The 15724-nt window shown below is 39.1% G+C and overlaps 1 protein-coding gene across 2 annotated transcripts; it reads right to left on the minus strand.

The window, feature by feature from the left end:
- Positions 1-316: 316 nt before the first annotated feature.
- LOC134532621 (uncharacterized) lies at positions 317-15238 on the minus strand. Of its 2 annotated transcripts, none has more exons than XM_063369212.1 (6): positions 14952-15238; positions 13062-13304; positions 11881-12031; positions 8717-8856; positions 6733-6918; positions 317-5702 (listed from the first exon to the last, which is right to left on the minus strand). In XM_063369212.1, the coding sequence occupies exons 2-6, from the start codon at positions 13258-13260 to the stop codon at positions 5521-5523; spliced, it is 858 nt and encodes a 285-aa protein (XP_063225282.1). In that variant the 5' UTR covers positions 13261-13304; positions 14952-15238; the 3' UTR covers positions 317-5520. The 2 variants fall into 2 exon arrangements, with proteins under 2 accessions (XP_063225282.1, XP_063225283.1); XM_063369213.1 differs by lacking the exon at positions 14952-15238 and adding an exon at positions 14424-14516.
- Positions 15239-15724: the final 486 nt, after the last annotated feature.

A 15724-nucleotide genomic window follows, 5' to 3' on the forward strand; every position in this document is an offset into this window, starting at 1 on the left:
TACTCTAACAGATAACTTAAAAATTTCAGCTAGAGATAATTATAATAATGTTATTAACATATATGTGCCACCGATTACGGAGAGTTTGATTAGGTGGGTCATTAAGAAAATGAAGTCAAACATAAAGCTACTGGATCTGATGGTATCCTTGATTTCATAATAATTAAAGAATGTATAGTGACATATACACTCAATTATTAACAAATATTAACACTAGCCTCAGTAATGCCTTTTTTCCCTATACCTACATGGAAAAACACAATTGTGATATCAGTATTTAAAAATGGGGGAAAAATCATATCTTAACAAATTACAGACATATTTCTTTATTATTATCATCTTTTCACACTTTTCGTACAGAAAATACAGTTACCTACGAGAAATAAACATTATCAAGCGCAATGAACACTCAAAAATTTTATAGGGTGCATATTAATTTAAATGTAGTAAATTATTTAAAGCTCTTATGTTCATACCATGTAAACAAATAAGTTTTAGTTTCTATAGCCTAAGAGCTAACATACGTCAAATCGCGTAATTTTAATCTAAATATAGGGCTCTGTCACATTATTTCTCTATATTCACAATGGTCCAGCCAGGTTGAATAACCTTATTTAGCCTACATTCAAACAACGATCGAAAATGGTCTAGTACAAAACCAGTGATCAAAACATCTTAATCACTTAATCCCTCCAATTTAGCAACGAAACCTACATCATGCGATAGGGCCCTTAATTAATACTACAAAATCTCACCTGCACTCAGGTTTGCTTTGTAATTTATTTATTTACATAATTCGCAGTTGAAGTAATAGAATCGTAACTATTGCTTGTATTTGATCTATTACAGAGACAAATATAAACAAACTTCATAGAATATTCCTTCTTTCCTATTCCGAAACCGTTCTTTTAATGTGAAAAAAAAATGTATTTTTCGATGTATCGAAAGAAATACATCGATACATCGTTAAACATCGAAAGTCATCGATGCATCGGATGGGTTCGATGCATCAAATAGAAAACATCGATGTTTTCGATGCATCGATGTATATCGAACATCCCTAGTATCTGTTCCAACCTGATACTGATACAGTAATGTACCTAGTTACAAGTCTCTGATACTTTTGTATCAGAGCAGAAGTGGTCCCAGGAAGCGACAAGGTATCAGCATTCTCGTTACAGGGTACACATCCTCCGTGCCGTCATCACCAGCGTAAAAAAGTATTGGTGTCTCTGATACATTATTTATCACGCCCGGTAATTCTCTACCTCTGTTACTCTCATGCCCGCCTGATACAGCCAGTATCAATCAGTTCAACATTCACTGCAGTTCGTCCTGGCCGTGTATTAATTACCACCACGTATGTACATTGTTGCGGGCTGTCATGCTTTGTAGTTACTATCTTTATAGTGAAATAAGGAATGGATAAGTGCAGGAAAAAGACTTCATTTGTGTGGAATTTTTTTACGGAAAATAATGAGTTTGCTAATTGTAATTTGTGTAAACAAAAACTGAGTTATAAATCATCATCGACTAATCTGAAGAAACATTTGAAATGTAAACATTGATATAGTATGCTCACTAATGTATGTATCTGTTTTTTTATTTTTAATTTTTGATAAAATCGTAATCTTTTAATGTATGAAAACACTAGTTACTAATTGTTTTCGAAAAAAAAAGTCCATATGTTGATTACATCTGTTATTAGTGTCAACTGAGAATTTATTTGCATTTTCTAGCTGTTAGGTGCACAAATATAAACATTATATCTTGTATTAATGTACTTTTTAATATTAAAATTTCATTAGTTTTATTATTGAATGAGACTGTGCACGCACTGCGCACTGAGCGTACTTTGATGTGGGAAAATAACCAAACGACTCGTAACAATTTCGCTTTGCGCCTCTCCTTCAACGCCTTCCCCTGCGCTTCCTCCCCTACATTATTTCCCTTCTTTATCCCTTATTCCCCTTCTTTATCCCTTATTCGTCATTCCTGCTCCCTCCCCTTTCACAAGCTCCGTCCAAGTGACCGTCATCTGCGATCGGGTTCTGCGCACATTGGCCGTGGTGTTGTTCCAGGCGAATTCTGAACTGATACTAAAGTACTTGATACTTTTCAAGTGTACTCGTTTGCCGTTCCTGATATAGGCGCGTATCAGTGCCAAAGTAACATGTTGATACTTTTCGACCCACCTCTAGTCAGACGTCTTTTTTTTGTGCTTAGCTGAAGGGCACCGTTTCCCTCCCCAAGACTCATCACTGGGTCCATCCCTGATATGTAGTGTATTTTCCACACCTGAAGATGCCCATTACAACAGTGATTATTGTTGCCTTTTTTTCATCCCTAAACTGTTGTGCATCATTTCAGTAGGTACATTATTGTTTCTTTCGCTGAACATTTCTTCTGTATGAAGTTGAATATTCACTTGCTAGCTCTCTAATAGAATGACAAAACTGAGATAGTAAAGCAGCAGAATGTGCCATTATATCTAACAATGAATGTACTTATCACGTTATCAGTTACAATTAAGAAGCATACCTACTAAAATTTTACATGTGCATTTGTTTCTGTTAAATGTAGAATGAAACAAGATAAACCAACTTAAAGTCATGTATACTGCAAAACCCCTTATTTGCACTTTTCATGGGGACAAAGTAAAAAAGTGTAAAAAGCGGGGAAGTGTAAATAAAGGTAAAAGTATAAAAAGGAGTACAGTTTACCTTATTTAGTATTTTTTTTTTCCTTTTGTTTAATAGCACAGACTATAATGCAGGTACAAATACACTATAAACAAATTTTACTTTAGTATTTAATCATTATTAATTTACCACATTTGACAAAAAAAAAAATGAAAGCCAAATTGTTTTTCTGATTACTTCCTTGCTTTTTGACTGTTCAAGGAGATTATTTGCCTCTCCAAATTATAAATACAGTTGCAACCTGCAGCGTTTATAACAAATACGGGCTACATACACATTGCGTCACAGTAAACTATTAAAAAAAAAAAGGCCGCAAATTGAAGTAAATTTACAGTCAATAGCGTGCCGTACGCGGTGAAAGGTCATTGTACTCGGTCAGCTGCTGTTACGGCGCATGCGCAGTATAACTCACTCTATGCTCCGCCCAGACTCATGACCTTCCATCAGCAGCCAGCCAATAGACGCGAGCTTAGCGGAAAAAAATATAAGCTCCACCTCCCGTGTACCAGTTTTGTCCAGTTCTAATACCAGTTTATTGGTATACGCACCAGTTTTCTCGCTGCCGTGACATTTTACATTCATCGTGATGTCTTGATACCAATAATTAATTATTTACGATCCCCAGAAATAAATGGTTAGTTTAAAAAATATGCGTCAACTGTACAATACTTCCAAAATTATAAAATACGTATAAAACAGTTACCAAGACTCCGCTCATTTTATCTTGTGAAGTTTATGTCTCGTACCAGTATTTCAGCCAAGTTGTGACATAAATACAGTATCAGAACTCAAGCAGCCACGTAATATTCCCGACATTCCCGTAACTTTATACATTCGGACTTTTACTCGCCTAGGCTTAAATTATTACATGTTTAGAAATAAAAGCAACTTTTCATGTTATAAAATATGTATATTTTGCGATTTAAAATGTTCATTGCCGACTATAAAGGTTACGTTTATCACAATGTTTTAAGGCCTACTAGCTATTGTTATCTACACTTTAAGTACCCACTGTATTTTCTGGTTGTTTATGGTTGTTACGTGACTTAAATAGCGGGATGGATTCGATTTTTGAGACGTAATTCGCGGGAAAGTATTGTATTGGACTAAATGGGAACTAAACGGGACCTGAAAAATATAGTGCAAATAACGGGAAAATCGAAATAACGGTAACGTAAATAAGGGGTTTCGCTGTATGTAGTTATATAGGTACTACACATCTTCAAAATAAAATTTCCCTGGCTTTTCAAGATTTTGTTGGCAAAAAGCAAATGATTTCGTCATTTATAAGTTAATACTTCTTCTAATGGTGAACAATAAAATACCCTGCATTCTGTTTTCAGCCAAACTGGTTGAAATATATTATTTATTTATACATGATTTTATACCACTTCCTGAGGTACATTAACCATCTCCAAATTGTTTACACCATTTTCTGAAAAAGTTCTCAATTAGCCCCAGCACCACTGACACTTACTGCTAGTCTCATTCTATATGAACAGCTTAATAAAAAAAATATTAAAAAATATATTTTAAAAAAGAACATTTTTTTTAACAACTATTTGTCACTGGAACAAAGTTTTTCTTAAGTTTTATCTACAAAATATAAATGTGAAAAACATTTGTTTATTCTTCTAAAAAAAAGTCAATATTTTCAACATTAATACAAAAAAAATATTTGAATGATAGTATCAAAAAAGTGCACAAACATATCCACAATTTTAAACATTAGTATATGTTTTTTTTAAATTACATAATCAAACAAATAATTAGTAAACATTGTTTTTACAACTTAACAAAATGTTCAATAAGTAATGGCAGTGAGACAACCTAGTAGAAGATAACCAATAATACCAGCTCCCATTATTTCTCCTATATACCTTTCCTGTAAGCTCTGTCCAGGCAGATAAAGTATGAATGTTGTATGTTACAGATCAACACAGTTGCTGCCATTGCTAGCTTCAAAATGCAAAGTACAAAGAAATACGGAATACTCCCCAACATCCTAAGTTGTATAAGGGCGACAAAATACAAAGCACAATATTTAAACACACAGCAGTTCAAAGAAAATTGTTTAGTTTTAAATAATTTATAATTCTAAATATTTACATCACAAGCAAAAATACTTTTTTTTTATCCACATTGCAGTAAATGTAAGGCTGGACCAGGCAGATACTCAATGGCACAAACCTGTGATTTTTCATCCTTTTCACGAGATTCAAAACTTTTACTTTTATAAATGTTTTTTTGCCAAGATACAACTAATTTTTTTTTTTTACGTGGAAGATCAGCAAAATAAATTAAAGCCTCAAAGGTAATTTGGGTACATTATTCAAGTGAAAATTTGTTGCAAGAGAAAATATATTCAAGGCTCATTGTGTCAGAAAATAAAATTACAGCTTCGTAATTCTTCTTTAGGTTTGCTTTATGCTTGAATTTCCAGCAAGTCATCAGAATCCAAGTATAACTTGGAATGTGAATTGAAACTGAACAAGAAGGGAATATAGATCAGTATTTCAATCTTAATGTATTATCTGTCCATCCCTTGCTATATCATGCATTAAATCTGTTTATTTAGGAGAACCAACTCTGCTAACTGAACTGATATTGTAGATATTTATTTCTCTGAAACAAGTTAACAATTGAAAAAAACTTTTTCAAAAAGTCTCTAAAAGTTAATTTTTAACTGCCTAATTAGTTGAAATAGTGTCTTACATGCACACAACATGTAGTCACCAGTAATTTTTGTTTTGCTAACTTAGTACAGACAACAGGACATGATAAAGGCTGGAACTGTATTGCTGGGACGCGGAGAGCGCTAGTAGTACCGCAGGCCGATGCCCGGTTGCTCTACGTCTCGCTTGTACTCGCGGACCCCCTCGTAGGTCCCCGCGCTGTTGGGGACGAACTTCCTCAGGCCGTACACCTCTCCCCGGCCACCCCAGAACTTGGTCTCCGAGAAGTTCAGCAGCGCCTCCACGAGGCGGGCCTTCAGAGCATCTGCAAGCACAGACCACGTGGATCAAGTCGCGCTGGGCTGCGAGTTCGTCAGCACGTAACTGGGTCGCTGCCACTTTCCTCGTTTAGCACGGTCAGGTCGCGTGGAACGGGATGGCCACTCTGCCACAGCGATCAACTCTTGAGGCACACCCACCAACAGCAGGTGTTTCAAATACGGGCACCATCAGAATAGAATGTCTCTAGTCTCTACCCCCAATGAATACAGAAGACAAGGGCTGCATCCGAATACCAGCCTAATAGATCCCTTAGCTAAGGGATCCACTAAAAGTGCATCATAGTGGATGCGGCCATCTTTGTGTTGCTTCCAGATACCAACACTGTATGGCGATGCATCCCTGAATGAGTCCACTGAAATCGAGATTTCTAGAAATGTGACACCCGCATCCACTGATGCATCCCTATGTCCACCTTCGGAATAGTGTTCTATGTTGTTTTGACATAATATTGCTTTAAAGTTTTGGCATAGAATTTAATGTAAACAAAATAGTTTAATGTATAATTCAAAGACAAAGAAAAACATAAATATACACATTGAAAGTATTAATTATTTGTGAGTATAAACTTTAAGGGGTATATAATGCTCATTAAAAGTATTTTCAAAATTTGGGGATTCACTAAAAATATTTTTATTTTGAGCACTAACATTTATAATATCCCTCCTACATTAAAATTTTGTAATTTTATTTTAACACTTGAACATCCTATTCATGCTTCCAGGGATTTACACAGGCTTGTAATAACAAGGATTTTGGATTAACCAATATTGTACAAACAAGGTTTCACTGTAGTAATAACCACAGATAACCAATCTGCAAGATCTTGGTAAAATAGAAAGCCTGCTTATTCAAGTGATATTAATCAAGTGTCATGGCCATGGGAAATCATACTAGGCCTGCTATACCTACATACTGTCTCGTAGTGAACATTGATTGGCACAGAAAAAGCCTGAGTGGCCTTGTCACAGCTAACACTCGGCACATCAGACTTCAGAAGGTTACATGCTACACACCGCTGAGGCGCTTGTTGACGACAATGGGGTACGGGGGCAGGGGACCGATGCTCTCCAACACCTTGATGTCACGCCCCCAGTCCTGTAGGTAACTCCGGTAGTACGCCAGGCAGTTGGCGTCTACCGCTGCAGCCTCCGCCTTCTTGCCCAGTACCAGTTGCAGGGATCGGAGGTGAGAGCCCGACCCTGTGAACACCACACCATCCAAACATGCTTCAAGCCACGTACCCTTCCACCCTGAGGGTCGAACCGCATGGCCCCCCAGGCACAGAACCATTTAAGAATGGTTAAAAAGTGTGAGATGCCACCAGAAGAATCACAAGTTCTTAAAAACCCTCCAGTAACTTATGTTTTTTTTTAAGGTTCCAACTGATGTTGACCAGGGGCTATGCCCCTCCTATTGGTCAGATTTTACCCACCAACAATCACCCTTCCATCCCGCCTCCAAAGTGAGTGCGTGTGCAACGAGTTTTATCAGGCCAAGCCAGTGTTACACTCCCCTAATTCCCTAATTTAACATTGTCAGATTAATTTTTTTCTGTAATGTCCCCCATGTGTGCGCTTCCATTCCAGCGGGTAAAAAAGAATGGAGTAGTGGTGCGTAAGTAGTGGTGCGTACTTGGGTTTTCATAATGAAGCCCATTCCAAAATAATTTAAGATAGTTTTAAATTCAAGTAATGCAACATTGACATGATATTATAGTAAAAAGGCCTGGCTTCAATTTTTTTTTTTGTCAAAGGATTTCTTTCGATCGCCTTCAGCACATGTTTTGAAATTGGCCTAACCCCTAACGGTCATTATAGTTCAGTGAACGGACACTTCCTGCAGTCATTGCACACTGCTCTACCCCCTATCTCCTGAGATTGTCACCCAGAGTAGGATGCTTATCACATCCCAGGGCTTTCAACTTTTTTTCCATTAATGTTTCCATCCTCCACTTAACATTTTTTAACCTTGCTTCGGGGCTTACCTTGGGTAGACTGGTTAATGTAATTATTTAATTTATCAGTTTGATGACTTTCAAACCTTAATGACGAGTGCTGAACTTGACTTGGACTGTAAAGTATATCATATCATATACGTGCCATTGAGCCTTTTGAACAGTTTTTATTAGTTGGTAACATAATGAGCAATGTGAACAGGTGCTACAGGAATTAAAGCAATCTTACCAGGTACCATTGTGTATATTTTTGAATAATCACATGTTTAACACAGTTGAAACTAAGGCGTGTATTTAAGATCATTAATTGCAAGTAGCATGCCCAATGCACAGAACGGGCCAAGTCCTTGTGGTTGGAGCAAGGGAGTAACTTTGGTTCTTGTAACCACACGGGTCACGTCACGACCCTGTTAATGCAGAATCTCCTGGGTCTGTGTGCCCTTCACGTGGTGGCGCACATGGTAACCCTTTCGACGATACCATTTTTAGTTAAACCCCTTAAACCAGAGGACATAGGAAGAATAATTACAGACATTATGATACAAGAACACAGAAAAAGTCTAATTAGAGCTGAAGTATTTTACAGACATTTTATGCTTAAGATGAAATTTAAAAAAAATTGGCTAATTATTTAACACTAATTATTAGACCTGCAAAATCCGCGGATTCATTGACCTCTAGGATAAGACTCCACAGTCCTTTAAATACTCGCGGAAATGACACCTGTTCATTGGCTACTGACGCGTAAGACTTCTCAACTAGGCTGTCCGTAATTCGGAACTTTCTTGGTTTAGTGTTTCCCATTGGCTCACAGTTCCCCGGATAAAATGTGGGCCAATCGCAGAAACAGTACGAAGGTATAGTTGTTTTGATGCTAGCCTATCGCGAAATAAATCCGCGAATTTTGCATGTCTCTACTAATTATTAAACAAGAAATGATATAGGTACTGGGAATCCTATCAGAACATCATTTAATGTTCATGATGTGCCACATGTTTACTGTGCATCCCTGCAGTGTCGCAGCCAGGACCCGTGCTACTCACGGACTGTGTCGCCGAAGAAGGCAGCGTTCTCGCCCATCTCCCTCAGTTTCTTGAGCACGACCAGGCTGCCGCTCAGAGACTCCTCGTGGCTGTAGGCCCAGCGGCACCCCCGCAGGTCTGCAAACTCCTTCACGTGCTTGCTGCAAGCACACCAGCACACTCACCCCATGCTTCAAAGGGCTCAAAGTGATTTTATAATAGTATATAAGCCAAATATTTAATTTAATCACAATATCATGTACCGACTATGACACAGTAATGTTACAGCGATACAGTGGACCGACATTACAGTTCTCAAGTCTAGCAGTTCTGCTTCCCCAAAATCACTCAAAAATTGCCGGGATGGCTCCTGACAGTGGCTGATTTCTCTCCGTCCCAGACTGTGTCAATTTCTACTTCTGCCATTTTTACTACTAACTATTCATACCTAATCTCTCTGCATAGTGTGGATTCAACTTTACCCCTGGTCCACCTCCTCGGATGAGTCTGCAGCCAAATTCTACATCCTGGTGCAAAATCCCTGTAGCCCACGATTTCCAAGCCCTTTTTCTTTTGGTCTCACTTTCCAATGTTCACCACTGTATGACGATCTTATCCTCGTAGCTGGCTAGGAGATAAGTCTTTACAATCATGGAACATAAGTTGTAATGTCATAACTCTCTCTCGCTTGCAATTGTCTAATGTGAGTTGACATAGTGTTTACAAAATGATTATCAAAAACTTTTTCACAGTTAAGTTTTTTTTAATCTCTATGGGTTTGTTTGTATGCAATTTGATATTAGAGTCAATTCAAAGTAAGTATGTAACCAGGGGCGCAACAACAGGGGGGGCAAGGGTATTTTGGCCCCCCCCCTAAACCTTGAAGTGGGGGCAAACGGGGGCAAAGAAAGTGCTGTGTAATCAATTTTTAGATAGTAAAACTGCTTAAATAGCACCATTTTCCACCTTGAAATACAAATTTTCCCGGGGGTCCCCCGCTTCAATTAGGGGGATCGATGATTCTTTATAAAAAGGTATATTGCCCCCCCCCCCCCCCCTCTGAAAATTCAGTTGTTGCACCTCTGTATGTAACTGCAACATAGCCGGCAGTCCCTCTTTTTGTAACTTAGGCCTAAATGTTTTTCAGCAAGGATGCCTAAATTTATTAAAAAATAATGTAAACGTACTTATGTCATTCTTTGTTTACCTTTAAAAAGCATCACCAATAATAAACTACAGAAAATGAAATTGAAATTTCGGTGTACTTTTTTTCCCCCTCGCTGGATATGTCATCCATAAAGCCTAATCTAAAAGCTGTAACTTGAGCAAATTTTGTTGGTAAAAGAATATTTTTCTATGGTTTAGTACGTGACCAAGCCACTTAATGATCCATGATAACTGTACAATATAAATTTGATCTGATTAACTAAATTTAATCGACACTCACCAATTTTTAAATACTTTTATAACTTAGGTACTTATTTTAGTCAGGCCAGCACACGCTGCTATTTGTATAGCAGTTATACAAATAAACTAGAAAATATTTTGTTTATTCATACAACTACAAAATACTGATAGGCCTCAATAGAGAAATGTCACATGACCTAGGAATAAGGAAGCATTCCCTCAGTTTTGGCGAGTATGAACTTCGAAGCAACAGTAAACATGTTGTCAAGTTTGTGTAGCAATCTGATGACCGGGTCATGTCAAGGTCTTGGGTATGTTAGTTATGTTGATTCCCCGTTGCCATGAGAATTCTTCCATATAAATAGAATGCCAGCAATATTATTGTCAGTTATAATATTGTTTAAATTAAAATTTAGGTCACTTCATTTCTAAAGGAATAATAGTAATTCAATATATATTAAGGAAATAAATAGGTACCAAGCTCAAAAATGAACACTCATTATTCTGCAATGTCACAAGAAAATAGGTAAACTTTGTTCTGAAAATAACACTATATCATTTATGACAAATAACATGATTAATATTATGGGATAAAATAATTTAATCCAAGCTTAAATACCATAACAAAAACTTAAGTAAAACCTGAAATAAACAAAACTACTCTAGTTAATTCTTGAAAAGAAAATTTAATGAACAAGTAATAATCTAAAGCTTTTGTTTGGAAAATTTATTAGTTATGAAAACAAACCACAGTACAAGCTGTTTTAGTTAATTGGTTTCATGATTGGAAAAATTATGTTGTAGGTTATTAATTGCCAAATTAAGCTTCCTTTTAACATTAGTTTTTGTTTTCTGGGTTGAGGCTTCGTCCTTTGAAATGATGGTTGCCAGACATTACGGCATGCCTTGTTGCAGCCATCTTCAAGACTGATTCTCAACCTACAAGCCAAGAAGTAGTTGGTGGCTCTTGCCATTAAAGCCTATGTTCTGAATCCTTCTATAGTCTGTCCCATACTTAGATTGTAGTACAGAGTACGTGGCAACCACCATTGCCAGATTGATAATACCTGGTTTGTTAGCATTAAAAATTTTCTATAATTTTTTTTTTACAACTTGTTGATCTAAGTCCACAAATTGGTTCCTAATGACAGCAGTCATTCGACAAACATTAATAATTCTGTTCTAAACACAAATTATTATTTAACAGAGAAACTTTTTGTAGCAGTCTGCCATTACTAATAACAAGGCAGTCCATAAAATTATTTGATGTGCACAAAAGAGCAAATTGGTTTAATATTAAATGTCATTAAACAATGTTGACAGAAACATCTGAAACCAAATCAATTATGATTCCTTGGAAATAATAAAATACACATGAGCGAGTCCTTCAGTACTCGCTAGAAATGTGCAAAATCTAAACCTTGATGAAATACAAATTTTAATTTACGAAATACAATGTTTCAGCAACATTTTAATCATTATTTTATTACATTAGTACAATGTTGTGCCTTCAAAGTTGTTGCTCTCTGGTATACATCTAGTAACAGAGCTAATCGAAACAAGGACATCTCTAATGGCAGAAATCATTCATTGGAAAGTGCACATTAAAATACACACTACAAACTAAGGATGAGACACGCTATGGTACTGTCAAACAGAAAAAGAGGTGCAGAGAAAGTCTTCCAGAAGGTCACTACTGTTGAGAGATCTCGGGCTAAGCTCCGGTCCAGCCCACCTGTGCCAACACGGGAGCGTCGACAGGGCAAGCAGAGACTCACCTGCGGTCCTTGTGGATGATGATGTCTGCGTAGTAGCCCTTCTCCTCGCGTGGGTTTTTGGCGTGGCAGAACACGGGAGTCACGGGCAGGAGCTCCGCGTCTGAGTTACCGCCATCCACCAGGTTCACGAACGCGGTTGGCGTCATGAACGCTGCGCCAGCAGAACAACAGAACCCTTGCACGTCCTTACAAACAAAATTTCCAAAACTAATTGTATTTTGCTGCAAAATTTCTTCATGCAATGTAGATTGACAGTTAAAATTGTAAATGAAATGCAGCCAACAATGCAATTACGTTCTCACTACTCGCTGTGCCCAGCGACAGATACAATACTTTGATTCCAAACATATTTCACTAAAGCACCTTGTGTTCAAGCTAAGCAATTCATGCATCTATCATTACAAGACTTCACAAACATTTTTACTGGATATTGAGCAGTATAATTAATAATAAAACAATTATATGCTGTATTATTACTTTATTCCCAGCTTCTTAAGACATAAAAAATGCTTTAATTTAAGGTGTTAATGAAATATTCTGCTGATAGATGATATAGTTTTATGCTTATAAATTCCACCACTTGATGTAACATTAGTCTAAACATACTACATAAAATGTCAGATAAAACCTTTAATCATCCTACACAGCCTGTGCTGCCACAACAACCTTGTATAAGGTCAGTTGCACATGCAGGAGATCTTTGTCCCGGACCTCTCACGATACTGGAAAGCCTTACGTCTCACTATTTTTTTTAACTTTTACTCGAAGCTGTGCAATACCCATTCTTTCAGTGTCATTTTTACATATTATAAAATGTATCTATTTGGCAATCGGATATGAGTATTTAAATTTATTGTACCTAATACTTGCATTGAAGAATTATTAAATTGAAGTATGGCTTTAAAATATTGACATGATGTGAATAATTCTATCACAAGTCTTGACATAATAATTCCTGTAGTTGGAAATATTGACATATGACAGCAGGGTTTACAGACATACAGAACTTTTCAACAAAGCAACACAACTTTTATTTTAATCCAACGGTATCGCAAATGTGAAAACATAATAATACCGTTGGCAAACGTCTACTCGCTTACATAAACGTATCTGTTCATAGTGAGAGTACTGTAGAGCCCGACGTACCGACGACGCCAGGGGGCAGCGCGTACAGTACCCACCCAGGTCTATGGCGTCGGTGGTGAAGGGGTCGGGCCGGCCCGGCAGCGGTCCCGGGGCGCGGGACTCGTACTGCAGGGTGGCCTCGCAGCCCGCCTCGTCCTCCAGGTACGACATGAGCAGCTCGTACAGCTCCACGGGCAGGCTGGGGCACATGTGGGTCACCAGCCGCAGTCGCTGCTTGTCCGAGGGCATCGCCATCGTAGCGCAGTAAGCTCCGCACTCCTCGTTCACAACACGTGGACCTTGTGACGGCAGGGAATTCATGTCAACTCCAAACAATGCATCACGTCACGAGATAAACATTAAATGTGTAATTATGTTGTATTCCTCTCAAAATTATACATAAACATGACTGAAATGGGCAGTTTATCAGTGATACCTTAACCATTAAACGTTTTACCGATATTGAAGGTTAAGCTATAAACTAAAATAAGTTCAATTAAGTGCAATTATTTCATAAAACGTCGCTACGACTTAAATTTTGGCTTGAATACGACTGCAACATGACTGGCAGAAGAACACTACTTTTGGAACTGTTGAGAGCACAGCTCGGCCGCTACCACCACCACCTCCAGCGAAGCCTTCTCGTCTGCTCCCGAGTGTATGACGTCATCAGCGGCGCTTTATTATCGACGAGAATGCCTAACATTAACAGCGGGAACACCAATGACCAGTCAAACAGCTGAGCAAACCCGCGAGAAGCCAGAGGGCTACGTGCCGCCGTAGTGTAACATCAGGTGCGTCAGTGCTGCGGCTCCAATTTAACTGTCGGCGCATCCATGTGTCCGTCCATGTGCCCACGTGTCCGGCAGCTGCCTCCAGCTCTAAGGCGGGTCCAAGTTGGTTATTGCAGTTTCTTGTAACTGGTAAATGTAACCTCATTCCGATAGTTAAAAGAGACTGAAAAAAATTCGCGGATTCAATTAGCGATGGGATAAAACGAAACCAAACTCCATCTTCATACTGCTTCAGTGATTGGACCACCGTTTACCTGAAGGACTATTGAGCCAATGGAAAAAAAAAACCTCCACGCGACTTTTTACCGCTCCTTTATAATATTTAGTAAACATCTGTATACCGGTAGCGAAAACCTTGAGAAGAACCAACAAAACGCAAAGAAAACTTGTGTGGTAGATTTGCAGGAAAAGCCGTACAAATAACAGGAGCGAACTAAATCCTAAAGATATCGATAAAAGATCTGCCACTCCCACCAACAAAAAGGAAAATAATGTGAAAGCAAAAACAGTGTGGAAAAGCTGTTCTAATCTCTTCCCCCCCCCCCCCCCCCTTATTTTTTTTTGCAAACCACCAATTCTGCGTACGCTGCTGTTAAATGACAGGAAACTAGAATATGAAATCACCGTGATGGCGTGCGGGACACTGCACATCAGCAAACACTCGCACAATGAACTGGACTCTGCATCACTGTGTGCAACCTTTGAATATATATACTGTATAGAAGTCGCCAGCCCAGGTTAAAATTTCTAATTCGGTTTTGAGGTAGTTGGTTAATTCACCGCCGCAATCGCCACCATCTCTAGGACATTGACTTGTGGTGGTCCCTAGCGGACAAGTGTCGAACTTTTCAAACACCCCTTCCCCCTCCTGTTGAACGACTTTGAGCTGCAATGAATGATAAGTGGGTGGTGCGGGGAATGACAGCGGGCGACAGTGCTGCGCTCTAACGTGTAAATAACAACTAAGACGATACAGGGCGTTACGGCAGCCCACTGCAGCGGTGAAGTTCCCAAGCTGCTCATCATACGCTTCTGAAAAACGTAGAGTAAATCCTATCCACTCGCGACTTCTATACGGTATATATATTCAAAGGTGCAACCCTGCTGTCAGGTGCCGCGCCGAGTGAGAGCAGAGACCAGCTGTGGACTCACCTCGAAGCAGGCAGCGCGACTGGTCGCTGGTCGCCGCTGCTGCTGTCGGGTCCCAACTGAGCCGCGGCGCCAGTCGTCGCGAGGTCGAAGGTCGTCCGGATCACGTGCGCAAACAAGCGATTACCAAACCCGAGCACGAGAAGCGTCGCAGTTTCTCGTCCGGGGCTGCGCGCACGGCACACACCCTGGCGGCCGGCGCAGGAAGCAACCAGTTCGTCCCTCCCCTTTCTTTCCGCCTCACCCGCTCGACAGGACCGCCACCAAGGTCGACGAGGTTCCTGACCACAGTCGCGCGGCATCACGGAGTTGTTTTCTGGGCCCTCCGGCCCCCGCGAAACAATTTCCCCAACACTTATTTTAATAAGTTGGCGAACAAACACGTTTGTAAAATAAATCAGCGTCCTATTTTATATACTGGACAAATTAGTCGATCTATGTCAAAGACTATAGGAGCGAACTGAAACAGCAACACGCTGAGCAAAAGTTCTACAGTGTATTTTACTTTCAATTTTAAATTCAGGCCGTGATCCAAAATCAACTGCGGTTACGGTGCTGCAAAAAAAAAATCTAACTAAGCCAATTCCCAGTCGTCGCTGTGTGCTCCGCGCCTCCGCCTAATTCTCTGATGTTAACAGTTGTGTGGATATTTGTACACTGCTGTTTGCTGTTCGTACACTAGCAGGAACATCAAAACATCAACAACATGGACGCACACCAAGACGTCAAAAAATATATTTTTGAAATCCGTAACTAGCGCTAGGTGGCTTTTCTCG

The sequence above is a fragment of the Bacillus rossius genome, chromosome 6, assembly GCF_032445375.1.
Source record: "Bacillus rossius redtenbacheri isolate Brsri chromosome 6, Brsri_v3, whole genome shotgun sequence".
Taxonomy (NCBI): domain Eukaryota; kingdom Metazoa; phylum Arthropoda; class Insecta; order Phasmatodea; family Bacillidae; genus Bacillus; species Bacillus rossius.